The 13,808-nt window shown below is 42.9% G+C and overlaps 1 protein-coding gene across 4 annotated transcripts in view; it reads right to left on the reverse strand.

Annotated features, from left to right (window-relative positions):
- Positions 1–13,808, reverse strand: part of LOC140389796 (ephrin type-B receptor 3-like) — a 133,942-nt gene that overhangs the window by 24,815 nt on the left and 95,319 nt on the right. For all 4 annotated transcript variants that reach the window (XM_072474329.1, XM_072474327.1, XM_072474328.1 and 1 more), the window contains exons 4-5: positions 7,914–8,069; positions 655–990 (exon numbers count right to left, since the gene is read on the reverse strand). In XM_072474329.1, the coding sequence (XP_072330430.1) occupies positions 655–990; positions 7,914–8,069 (492 nt within the window). The remainder of the gene's footprint in view (positions 1–654; positions 991–7,913; positions 8,070–13,808) is intronic.

Genomic DNA, 13,808 nt, shown 5'->3' on the forward strand with positions numbered 1-13,808 from the left:
AGCACAAAAGTGCATTTCAGCTGGTGTGACAGACCAAGTTGGATCAGGGCATAGCTAGGAGGGATCAACTCAGACATATTTAATTGCATGCACCCTTAATATTAACCCTCCAAAATCAAATGAGACAAGAAAGGTTTCATCAGAGATCACCAAGAGTTATGCCCTGACTTGAGCCATGCTGGTAAACAGTAGCATTTAATAAAAATAACGATCATGCTGACAGATTTAAAAAATGACCTAGAGGAAGGATGGTGTCAGAATGCCAGCACTTTGGTAGGTGGTGCAAAAGTTCAATCCTGCCCACCTCCATGCTCGCCCCCATTGGAGCCTTAAAATTCAGCTTGTGATTTTGAAGTTGGTGCCAATTGTGTTTACTTTAATTGAGAATGCAAGGTCCAATTTTGCACTTGTAATGATGGGGAAACTGTTGGCGTTCGGCATCATTAACCCGGGAAACAGACAACCTCACTTTGCCATCAGTGGTGTCCTCCTCCTCCACAAGGTGCACTGTTGTCTTCGCAGATGCAGCCAACACAGAAATCAGTAATTTCTCTGTACCACACTATAAAGTGTAGATAGCACTGATCCACTGAATTGTATTTATTAGGGAACTGAAAATTACAATCTTAAATGTTGAAACACTACTCCACTTACCAGCCTGATTTGTAGTAATGTTAACTGCTGCAAACTGAGGAGAGTATGGATTCTTGCTGGAGACACCATTTACTGCTTGGATTTCGAATGAATATCGGGTGTGAGCCAAAAGGTTACTGATAAACACCTGCCTTTCCGTCAGGCCCAGCTGGCGTGGGACAAATTCTACATTGTCATCGCATCTGGAGCAGATTTTGCCCTCCACACTGCACTTCTTGCAGATGATATTATACAGCAGGTCATCACGGCCACCCGTTTCCTCTGGTTGACTCCATTCCAAGCTCAGAGAAGTCTTGTTCACATTTGAAATAACATTACGGGCAGCAGAAGGCACACCTTAGTAACATTGAAATTGAAAATGGAAATTAGGATGCTTGTTGAACATAAATAGAATCAACAGGTATAAATGCTGAATACACAATGTTTATAATACATAATAATGCGTTATATTAATATATACAATAATATATACAATAAGAATAACATATATACCATAATATATTACATTTAATATTGTCTTGCAAACATTGCATTAAAATACATAAAATCCTTTGGCTTCTATTTCACAGATGGCAATCTTTTCAGTGGATTAATTTATAAAAAATTCAAATATACAAGCAGACTAGCAGGACTGCAATATTTACTCGCTTCCTTTATTGTAAAGTAAGAATAGATTTGGAGCTACTTTTTAAAATGAACTGTTATTTTGAGACAGCGGGGGCGAAATTCTCCGACCCTCCGCCGGGTCGGAGAATCGCCGGGGGCTGGCGTGAATCCCGCCCCCGATGGTTGCCGAAGTCTCTGGCACCGGAGATTTGGCGGGGGCGGGAATCGCGCTGCGTCGGTTGGCGGGCCCCCCCGCTTGGTTCTCCGGCCCGGATGGGCCGAAGTCCCGCCGCTAAAATGCCTGTCCCGCCGACGTAAATTGCCGCCGCCGACCTACCTTACCGGCGGGACAAGGCGGCGCGGGCGGGCTCCGGGGTCTTGGGGGGGGGGCGCGGGACGATCTGGCCCCGGGGGCGGGCCTGTGCCGTGGGGGCACTCTTTCCCTTCCGCCTCCGCCACGGTGTCCACCATGGCGGAGGCGGAAGAGACTCCCTCCACTGCGCATGCGTGGGAAACTGTCAGCGGCCGTTGACGCTCCCGCGCATGCGCCGCCCGGAGATGTCATTTCTGCACCAGCTGGCGGGGCACCAAAGGCCTTTTCCGCCAGCTGGCGGGGCAGAAATTCGTCCAGCGCCGGCCTAGCCCCTCAAGGTTGGGGCTGGGCCCCCAAAGATGCGGAGCATTCCGCACCTTTGGGGCGGCGCGATGCCCGTCTGATTTGCGCCATTTTGGGCGCCAGTCGGCGGACATCGCGCCGTTTCTGGAGAATTTCACCCCTGGAATATCATGCACAGCAAGTCGACAGGATAGCATCAGCTTTTAAAACAGTCTGTGAAGGTCACTAGAAAGGCAAATTAGTGTTTGAAAAGGAAAAGTTATAAAATGCAATCAAAACCTGTTCTCAAAGGAGGGATCTGGGGTTGGGTTCTGCTTTTACTGATAAGCTGGCCATGGAAGCAGCTGAGACCCAGGTTTTACAAAAGGCAGTATGCAACTTCAGATGTACTTTTAACAGCTAGACCGTTGCCTGCATTGTGCTGATAAAAGAAATGGAAGGCATTCAAAGATAGTGGCAAACCTTTAAACGCAAGATAGATGTTGTTTAGTGCGTTTTTGCACCAAATGTGTTGGGGGAAACTATTTGCAGAGAATCATTGTAGGAAAGATAATATCTGGTTTGAAAGAGGATAAATGTAATATTTCTTTCCTGTTTATTCAGCGCTAAGGTAACCACTAAGCAGGGACCCTATCTGAAACTGCATTCCAAATCTACTGGTCTCCGCCTTTGTAATGCTAACAATTTAGCTCATTCCTCACTTATTTGGCCTAAAGCTCATTGAAACAATGATACAGAATAATATGACAAATCTAGAAAAAGCAGCCATGAGATTCTCTTGCACTAAAATCTTCAGAGACACATAATGATAATAATCTTTATTAGTGTCGCAAGTAGGCTTATATTAACACTGCAATGAAGTTACTGTGGCGGCGATTGTTCAGGTACACGAGGAAGAATTCAGAATGACCAATGCGCCTCACAAACATGTCTTTCAGGAGAAAACCGGAGCACCTGAAGGAAACCCACGCAGACAACGTGCAGACTCCACACAGACAGTAACCCAAACTCGGAATCAAACCCGGGTCCCTGACGCTGTGAAGCAATGGTGCTAACTACAGTGCAACCGTGCCGCCCTCGCGGGTTTGATACAGAATGAAGGCTTTAGTGCACTGGGACTGCCTTCTTCTTAGTAAAATCTCTTCCCAAAATCACATGGTAATTAGAGCTAAGGAGGATCAGTTGAAATATCCTAATGTCTCCTCAGTTTAATATCCAACTTGTTTCTTAAATAATTTTTATAGTTTATCTGCCACAGATCTTATTACCTTTTCTGACGAACTTAATGTTAGATTTTTTTAGTTTGAACTGCTGTCCTATTCTATTTTCATAATGTAATTTAGATAATCTGGATTAACCTTTTCATTCACTTAACTATACGGCTTTGAGGTCACCATGCCAGTGCTTCTTTTCTGGGCTAAAGCCCAGAGGTTTCGCCAGTTTTTTATCATGTCTCAGACCCCTGGCACAAGGAATTAGCCTTATGGTTCCATGTAACCAGTATGGTATCTAGGTTCCATTTGTCTCTTGGTGACCAAAAATGGATGCAATATTTAAGGTGGGGTGTAGCCAGAACCACTGTTTAGTTTTATGATGAATGAACTCCCCTGATGTTTATTCGACTGTTTAAGCATTCTACTGGTTGTCTTGATTTTCTTTTTCCAATTAAGGGGCAATTTAGCGTGGCCAATCCACCTACCCTGCACAACTTTGGGTTGTGGGGGTGAGACCCACGCAGACACGGGAGAATGTGCAAACTCCACATGGACAGTGACCCAGGGCTGGGATCGAACTTGGGCCCTTGGCGCCGTGAGGCAGCAGTGCTAACCAATGCGCCAACATAGTGCCCTTACGGGTTTTCTTGATTACTTCTTTCTACCAGTTAGTCACATTTAGTATCAAATCAACAAAGATTCCTATTTTTCTCTCAGCTTCACCTTTAACTATTTCAACAATATTTATTGATCATATGCATCATCTATTTTTCCATTCCTCACTGCATTAGCTTTATCTGCTATTGGCCCATATATTGTCCACCTCCTACAGTTTCACAGTGCCTATTCTCAATCCCAACCCTCCTAGTTTGGTATTATCTGCTTAATCTTACCATATTGTTTTATTATTCCTGAATTTCGCTCATCTATATAAATTGCAACCAATGGTGGTCCCAATAATGTGTCCCCCATTTGAACATAACTCCTGCAATGCACTCACTGTTTCTTATCACTTCAGTTAGTTTCTTCTTAGATATGAAGGATTCCTCATAGGCCCCACAGTTTAATAGCTTTTCACGGGGACTTTAGCAACAACCTTTTAGGAGTTAAAGTACAGATTATAGGGCTTTGAACTGCCCCACCTCTGACTTTCTCCCCTTATGACTAGGCTGTACTGCTATACTGTCCCATGTTGCCAAACCCTGCATTGGAACTGAAGATGAAGGGTGGGATTCTCCGTCCCGCCCCACCCGTCTCCTGGCTTCCATTGTGGCAACCCCCATGCCATCGGGAAATCCGCATGCGTGGGTGCGCTGCAGGCGATGCGGAGGATCCCGCCGACGGAGTATCCAACCTGAAATCTCATCCCTGATCTCCTTACAACTAGGTATGTTTCCATGGGTAGCAGTGTTTTGACACTTTCCCTTAATAATATTCCGTGATTTGAGGCTGATGTGGTAAATATTTTGATAGAATTAATTGATATATTTGACAATTGTGGTACCTTGGTAAAGGCTGGGGTCTTCTTGGAACTATTCTTGTCACATTATGCATTGATGTTCTTGGTGAGATACAAACGATCACATCAAAATCTGTATAGGATGTGACCTCCTCTCCATATTTAATTTAACCCAAATTAATACCGTTATTGGTTATTGTGTTTTGAACTAAGGAACAGCATGGAAAGTAATGTACAGAGTCATAGATGTTTACAGTATGGAAACAGGTCCTTCGGCCCAGCTGGTCCATGCCACCCAGTTTCTATCACTAAGCGAGTCCCACTTGCCTGCATTTGGCCCGTATCCCTCTCTACCCACCCTGCCCATGTAACTGTCTAACTGGTTTTTAAAACACAAAATTGCACCCGCCTCTGGCAGTCCGTTCCAGATGCTCACCACCCTCTGTGTTAGAAATTTCCCCTCTGGTCTCTTTTGTATCTCTCTCCTCTCACCTTAAACCTATGCCCTCTAGTTCTGGACTCCTCTACCTTTGGGAAAAGATGTCGACTATCTACCTTGTCGATGCTCCTCATTATTTTATAGACCTCTATAATATCACCCATAAGCCTCCTATGCTCCAGGGAAAAGGATCCCAGCCTATCCAGCCTCTCCTTATAACTCAGACCATAATGTCCTAGTAGCATCCTCGGAAATCTCTTCTGCATTCTTTCTCGTTTAACAATATCCTTCCTATAATAGGGTGACCAGAACTGAAGACAGTATTCCATATGTGTGATCTTACCAATGTCTTGTACAACTTCAACGAGACATCCCAACTCCTGTATTCAATATTTTGTCCAATAAAACCTAGCATGCTGAATGCCTTCTTCACCATCTTGTCCACCTCAGACTCCACCTTCAAGGAGCTATGAACCTGTATTACTAGATCTCTTTGTTCTGTAACTGTCTCCAACTCCCTATCATTAACTGAATAGGTCCTGACCTGATTTGATCTACCAAAATGCATTACTTCACATTTATCCAAATTAAACTGCATCTACCATTCATCGGTCCACTGGCTCAATTGGTCAAGATCCTGTTGCAATCTTATATAACCTTCTTCACTCTCCACTGTGCCACCAATCGTGGTGTCATCTGCAAACTTACTAACCATGCCTCTTACATTCTCATCCAAATCATTGATATATATCACAAATAACAGTGGACCCAACACCGATCCCTGAGGCACACCGCTGGTCACAGGCCTCCAGTTTGAAAAACCCTCCACAACCTCCCTTTGGCTTCGGTCGCCAAGCCAATTTTGTATCCAATTGGCTACCTCACCCAGGATTCCGTGAGATTGAACCTTGTGCAACAACCTACCATATAATGGGTAGACTCATGGGTAGGGTGCTCTTTCCAAGAGCCGGTGCAGACTCAATGGGCCGAATGGCCTCCTTCTGCACTGTAAATTCAATGATAATCTATGATTAATCTAGGACAAAGGTTCGGCACAACATCATGGGCCGAAGGGCCTGTTCTGTGCTGTATTTTTCTATGCTCTATAACAGAAACATTAAGACTAATTCAATGAGTAACATCAATTACCTCAGTAAGATCCTAGCAATCATTGTTATGAAAGGTATTTAATGTTAATCTGAAAATGTTTTCTCCTCATAAGATTTTGGGGGAAATTTGAAAGTATTGATTACTAGGTGTATAGTTATTTTAAAAGTAGAAATACATATTTTGACAAGAATATTCAGCCAAGCTAATAAAATCAACTTGCAGTACTTGTATCCCAAAGTGCGGTGTGCTTCACTGGCAATCTGATATTTACTTACAAATAGATTATTTTAAATATATATATATTTACATATTTCAACAAAGTCTAAGAATATTTGAGACTAAGTACCCAATGGTGGCTTAAACAGTGTAAAACAATCTCAGTGGTCAGTTCAATTATTTCATACCTGCACTGAGGCTGCCAACAAGTGACAAAATACACATGTAACTACTTTGAACAGTGCTCAGGCTTAAAATTAATGTGTAGTAACTACACACAGACATGGTTGCTTACGATTTACAGACTAGCAGCATGGTTATTAATGTGTCAGAGGTGCCTTTACTATTCTAGATAATTAAACTGCAAATAACCCAATGGCACTATAAAAATATATCTGTCTCAGACATGTTCCCCCGAGTGCCATAAAAAGTAGAAACTAATGGGTTCGGGATCACAGGGAAAACTGAAAGAAGATTATAAAAGCCTTGGAAGTGGTTTAAAAACTGCTGTCTTTGTTCTTGTAAGTCATTTTCTGCTTTAAAGTCCTTCTCAAGACAAACTGCTATTTAGATCTGTGAAATAATCTATGTGAGTAAGATTATATCCTGGTTTAGGAAGCTTAGGTTCTGCAATCATTGTACCAATGCTGAGACGACTGCACTTGATTAGTGTTTAAAATAGTTGGGAGCTTCTTTGGATATAATGTCATTCTTTCAGATGGGTCTGAAATTACCCACTGCTACACTGGTCATGTTCTTTGGTTACATTTCAGTTTACATGTACAACATCAAATTGTACGAGAGTCTGCTGTTAAATTTTCAATCAATGGGAAACAAGCAGAGTAAGTCTGATCATTGTGGCCGTGAGTAATTTGACCGTCAACTTTAGGTGGATAATGAAGAGCGTTAGGATGTATGTGAAGCTTTATCATGGCTTAACTCCAGCATGATTCATTGCTATGATAGTACTTATTATTTTAAAATATGAAAGAAGAATTCAGACATAGCTACAGTATTGAACAATAAATAAGCTCCACTAAATTATCGGTTAATGGTGAACATATAACATAAAGGATGTAATTGAACCGTGCTGCTGGCCTGCCTTGGTCTGCTTTAAAAGCCAGCGATTTAGCTCAGTGAGCTAAACCAACCCTTTGGGTTGTGGGGGCGAAACCCACACAAAGACGGGAGAATGTACAAACTCCACACGGACAGTGACCCAGAGCCGGGATCGAACCTGGGACCTCGGCACCGTGAGGCAACAGGGCTAACCCACTGCGCCACCATGCTGCCCCCTGAGCATCATAAGACTTAGCAAAAATTTGGAAATTGGTTAATTTGTTAAGTTGCTAGTTTTGACATTTTTAAGATCATATTTGGAGCTTTAACAGGAGCAAATAATTGAGACATAAGCGTTCTATGAACGTGTAGGAGATTAGGTCACATATTTGTGCATCAGAACAGTGTCCTGGAATCAGAATCAATTCTATGAGAATAGATATTTGTTAGAAAATCAACTGAGCTTAATATGAATGGCATGCTGTACTAAAAGTTATTATATTCATTTTTGATGAAAACAGATAGGGGCCAGTGACTAACTTGTGCATCCCATCTCAGGGAGGTCACTGTCTGCTCGATAGAATCCATTTTTGCAGGGACAGACAGTGGCTGCTTCAGAGTTGATCCTGCTGTTAGATGGGCAAAGGGAGCACGGTTCCTGTCCCTGTTTTGATTTGAATTTTCCAAGGCCACAAGCTGAAAACCAAGAGCAAACAGTAATTAGGATCATAATATTTTCCCATTAAATGCATGTGGATGTCGAAACATTACTAGCAAGTCATTAGAACAAAGAGCTTTCCTTGCAGGGATAAAACCACATTTGGAAAGAACATCAGTAAATTTTCCTTGGGAAGGAAGTGATCCCACCAACGATAATCCCAGAACCGTCTGAGATGAAGGCTGCGGAAAATACGGATCTAAGATTGCAGTCTCCACACACACACAAAAAGACTCTGATTGTACAAAGTGAGCAGTGTATCAACATTTAAAGTGCACTGCGATCCTGCGGTTAGGTGTCACGAACGCATCGGTTTCTTCCTTTATCATTTTTCCCCCCTGTAATACATGGGCTTGGGGCAGCACAGTGGCGCAGTGGTTAGCCCTGCTGCCTCACGGCGCCGAGGTCCCAGGTTCGATCCCGGCTCTGGGTCACTGTCCATGTGGCGTTTGCACATTCTCCCCCGTGTTTGCGTGGGTTTTGCCCCTACAACCCAAAGATGTGCAGTGTAGGTGGATTGGCCACGCTAAATTGCCCCTTAATTGGAGAAAATGAATTGGGTACACTAAATTTATACTTAAAAAATATATAATACATGGGCTTGGAATAATGGTGGTCGATCACCATTATAGCAACCATAAACATTTGCATTTAGCAGGTGGTTTTGGATGCTTTTCCTGCTACCACCCCTCCCGATTTATCCAGCCTGGGGACCAGCACCAGTACATGCTGGCTTACCTGCGCTAGTGGCTGGGTCTTTCATGGCCAACAAGTCCTGAAATGAGACTTAAACCTGTGCCCAGAGACAGGAGAGCTATCCACTGCAGGGCCTTCATTGAGTAATTATCTTATTCCACGGTATTTGCAAAGCATGTAAAAAGCATCTCAGGATAGAACACATCGATTCCTTGAATACAACACCAAAAATGTTCAAACATATCTGGAGACTATTCAACTCTGAAGTAGTTGTAGGATTATATTGAAATATGATCCAGAAATGCCAGTTTGTACAGATTTCTGGTATTATTTGTCAATGGCTATCAGCATATGTTAATGGACCAGATTTATTTGTAGTAGAACACGTAATGGTGCCTACCATTCATTAGACCTTCTCCTGGACTATTCACACAATGATTTTGCTCACAAAGTTGCTGAAAGCACAGGCAGATAGCATTGCAGTGAAGGAAATAGGGCACTCGGACCTGAGTGAATAGGGCAACTAATAAGGTATATCCCTAACTAATGACACTTAAAAATTGGGAAATAAGCCCAGGAGGAGAGAGAATTAAATTCAATGTCAAATTGGATATGGAAAGAAATATAAAGGAAGAAAACATTGGAGTAAAAGAGAAAAGGAGACAGAAAGGAAAAATAAGAAACATCAGCCTGGATTTTCTGGTCCCAGTACAGAAATTCCTGCCCAAAGTCAATGGATGCTTTGGCTGTCTCTCTTAATTCTCTGTCACGCCCAAGATGGGACCTGCCCAGAAAGCTCTGGCCATTACTTTAAAATGTAACATTTTTTAAATGATTCAAAAAATTCAAACCTGAAGGAATGAGACTCTACACTTGTTGCGTTATGCACATTGGGATAACATAGGCTGCAACTCGATGCAGCTTTGACCAAAAGATACTCCAGATGTTGAAATAAGTTCAATGTGATTTATTGAACCATTAGCACAGTTCTCTATGAGTTTGACTCTCCTGCTAATCTTGCTATAATAACTCAGTCTAACTAACCAGTGTGCTCTAAGCCACGTGGTGGGTGTGATGCTTCTGATCTGCCCCTGTCCTACTCTCTAAGTGTCGCCTGTGGAAAGAGACAGAGCATGTGTGCCCTATCCTTATATATGGGTTGTGTAATGCCCCTTTGTGGTAGTGTCACCTCTGGGTGTCTTGACTGCCCATTGGTCGTGTCCTATTTTATGCGCTCATCGGCTGTATGTCTGCATGTCATGACGTCTCTGGTGCTCCCTCTAGTGTTTACTTAGTCGTAGTGTATTTACATTAACCCCTTGTGTTTTTACAATGATGCACATCACCACAACACTTATAATAGTTAATTTGTGGTGTCAAGAAGATTGATTTGCAGTAAATAACATTTATCATGTCAGTAAAAGGGTACTTACGCTGCTAATTACTAGCTCTAAATATCTGTGGTGAGTTTAGTTTATATCTATTGCACAAATACAGTAACTTCAAGATATTCACTGCATATCAATGGTAAGACAGTCAAAATATACCATTTTCCTGAAGCTGACAGAGAAGTGGTGCAATTTGGATTTACATTTAACCAGGCATCTGTCCCTCACCTGAAGATGCTGCATATTCACAGATAAACAACAGCAGACACCATTAGCAACTCATATTTATTTTGGCAGCAAATTCCAGTCCATTGTAATTTTATTACTCCGCTATTACTTCAGCACTGAGGGCCCACCATGAAATTGATGAACATACGCTCATGGTTTTTACAATTTTGACACTTTTGCTTCCTATATCAGATAAAGGAAAATACACCTTCACAAATTATATTCTTTATAGGAGCCACTAAATATAACAGAGATAGCACAACTCCCAACCCTATGAATAACAGAAACTGGAAATTTGTCCAAGGCATACTGCACAGAAAGCAGTCATTGCAATTAACTGTGGAGCATTTTTTCAAGGATGTGTTATATATTAACTAGGAACATACGAAACGGGGACAAAAGTAGGGCATTCGGTCCCTTGTGCTTGCTCTACCGTTCGATAAGATCATGGTTAATCTCTTTGTGTTTCAAGCTCCACATTGATTCCCATCTCCCCCAATAACCTCTGATTTCCTTGCGTAACAAGAATCTATCTACATCTGCCTTAAAAATATCCTGCTACCGCTGCCTTCTAAGGCACAGAGTTGCAAAGTCGCACAACCCTTTAAGATAAAAGTTTCTCCTCATCTCTGCCTTAAAAGGGGTGACCCCTGATTTTAAAAATTTGTCCCTTCGTTGTGGACTCAACTATAAAAGGGAACGCCTTTTTGACATTCACCTTGTCAACACCAATCAAGATCTTATATACATCAATCAAATGACCCCTCACTCTTCTAAACTCCAGTGGATAAAAAGCTCGGTCTGCCTAACCTTTCGTTATCCACTCATTCCAGGCATCAAATACCAGCTGCCCCACAAATTGGAAAATCACAGGAGGATTGCAACGGTATTTGCATGTGGCTAGGGAAATGAGTACATATCTGAGAGTTTGGTGGGTGGGAGAGTTTAATGTGTTAATCATCTTCATGTAAAATCTAGTCTAGTCTGTAATTAACAGTGACTGCAAAGTACTGAGTAAGTAGGTTAAATTTCTTTCTTTTTTCCAGCCGTATACAGGTAAACACACTCTGCCGAGAGAGTTGAGTCGTTAATTAGCTAACTGGTTGAATCTTGTGCATCTAGCCTCAGCTTAGTTTACTTTAAATACAGGGTTCTTTAGTGTAGTTAAAGCACATGAGTGCAGCTGAAAATGTGAGTGCATACTTAAGAGTTGTGTGAGTGGCGGAGTTCAATGAGGAGGGTGAGGGGGGAATTCGGACAGGGTAGGGAGTGGGTAAGAGGTGTTCATTTTGCTTTTCTACCTTTCTCACCCTGTAAGGTTTTGGTTCTTACTCGCTTATAGGGAAATGGTCTAGCTGTTTGGTGGGTATCTGGTGAGTGGTTAAGATCTGTTCCCGTCCTAAGGTTTAAAATAGTACAGAAACTAGTGGTGAAGTTAATAAAATATATAAAAATGCAACATAAATATGTGAATAATATAATTAAATAATTAATTAAAACACACTAAGCATGACAGGGCAGGTGAAGCATCAAGGCTACAGCATAGACTCATAGAATTCTTACAGTGAAGAAGGAGAGCATTTGGCCCACAGTCTGCGCTGACCACCGAAAGAGCACTCTACATATGCCCACACCCCGCTATTTCCCCACCCCACCTAACCTTTTGGACACTATGGGGTGATTTAGCATGGCCAATCCACCTAACCTGCACATATTTGAAGCCGCTGAATGCTAATGTAAACCAGGGCAAACAGGTCTTCAGTGAGCACTTGAGGTTTGAGGAATTTTGAATAAGAGTCACTGAGCTGGAGACTGAGCTTCAGAAATTGCGACACATCAGCGAGGGGGGAAGTTACCTGGATGCTTTGTACCAGGAGGCAGTAAAACCACTTAGGATTTAATCAGTGGCAAGGAAGCCACTTAAGTGGGGGAGCAAATATGAATGCAGTGGTAGTAGGGCAGTATAAATGAGGGAGATTGGCAGTGACCTCTGCAGCAAAGAGCGAGAGTGTAGACGGCTGAACAAAGAACAAAGAACAAAGAAATGTACAGCACTGGAACAGGCCCTTCGACCCTCCAAGCCCGTGCTGACCATGCTGCCCGACTAAACTACAATCTTCTACACTTCCTGGGTCCGTATCCCTCTATTCCCATCCTATTCATGTATTTGTCAAGATGCCCCTTAAATGTCACTATCGTCCCTGCTTCCACCACCTCCTCCGGTAGCGTGTTCCAGGCACCCACTACCCTCTGTGTAAAAAACTTGCCTCGTACATCTACTCTAAACCTTGCCCCTCTCACCTTAAACCTATGCCACCTTGTAATTGACCCCTCTACCCTGGGGAAAAGCCTCTGACTATCCACTCTGTCTATGCCCCTCATAATTTTGTAGACCTCTATCAGGTCGCCCCTCAACCTCCGCCGTTCCAGTGAGAACAAACCGAGTTTATTCAACCGCTCCTCATAGCTAATGTCCTCCATACCAGGCAACATTCTGGTAAATCTCTTCTGCACCCTCTCTAAAGCCTCCACACCCTTCTGGTAGTGTGGCGACCAGAATTGAACACTATACTCCAAGTGTGGCCTAACTAAGGTTCTATACAGCTGCAACATGACTTGCCAATTCTTATACTCAATGCCCCGGCCAATGAAGGCAAGCATGCCTCGGCATGTATGCCTTCTTGACTACCTTCTCCACCTGTGTTGCCCCTTTCAGTGACCTGTGGACCTGTACTCCTAGATCTCTCTGACTTTCAATACTCTTGAGGGTTCTACCATTCACTGTATATTCCCTACCTGCATTAGACCTTCCAAAATGCATTACCTCACATTTGTCCGGATTAAACTCCATCGGCCATCTCTCCGCCCATGTCTCCAAACAATCTAAATCCTGCTGTATCCTCTGACAGTCCTCATCGCTACCCGCAATTCCACCAACCTTTGTGTCGTCTGCAAACTTACTAATCAGACCAGTTACATTTTCCTCCAAATCATTTATATATACTACAAACAGCAAAGGTCCCAGCACTGAGCCCTGCGGAACACCACTGGTCACAGCCCTCCAATTCAAAAAGCATCCTTCCATTGCTACTCTCTGCCTTCTATGACATAGCCAGTTCTGTATCCACCTTGCCAGCTCACCCCTGATCCCGTGTGACTTCACCTTTTGTACTAGTCTACCATGAGGGACCTTGTCAAAGGCCTTACTGAAGTCCATATAGACAACATCCACTGCACTACCTGCATCAATCATCTTTGTGACCTCCTCGAAAAACTCTTATCAAGTTAGTGAGCCACGACCTCCCCTTCACAAAACCATGCTGCCTCTCACTAATATGTCCATTTGCTTCCAACTGGGAGTAGATCCTGTCTCAAAGAATTCTCTCCAGTAATTTCCCTACCACT

This window comes from Scyliorhinus torazame, chromosome 14 (genome assembly GCF_047496885.1).
Source record: "Scyliorhinus torazame isolate Kashiwa2021f chromosome 14, sScyTor2.1, whole genome shotgun sequence".
NCBI lineage: Eukaryota > Metazoa > Chordata > Chondrichthyes > Carcharhiniformes > Scyliorhinidae > Scyliorhinus > Scyliorhinus torazame.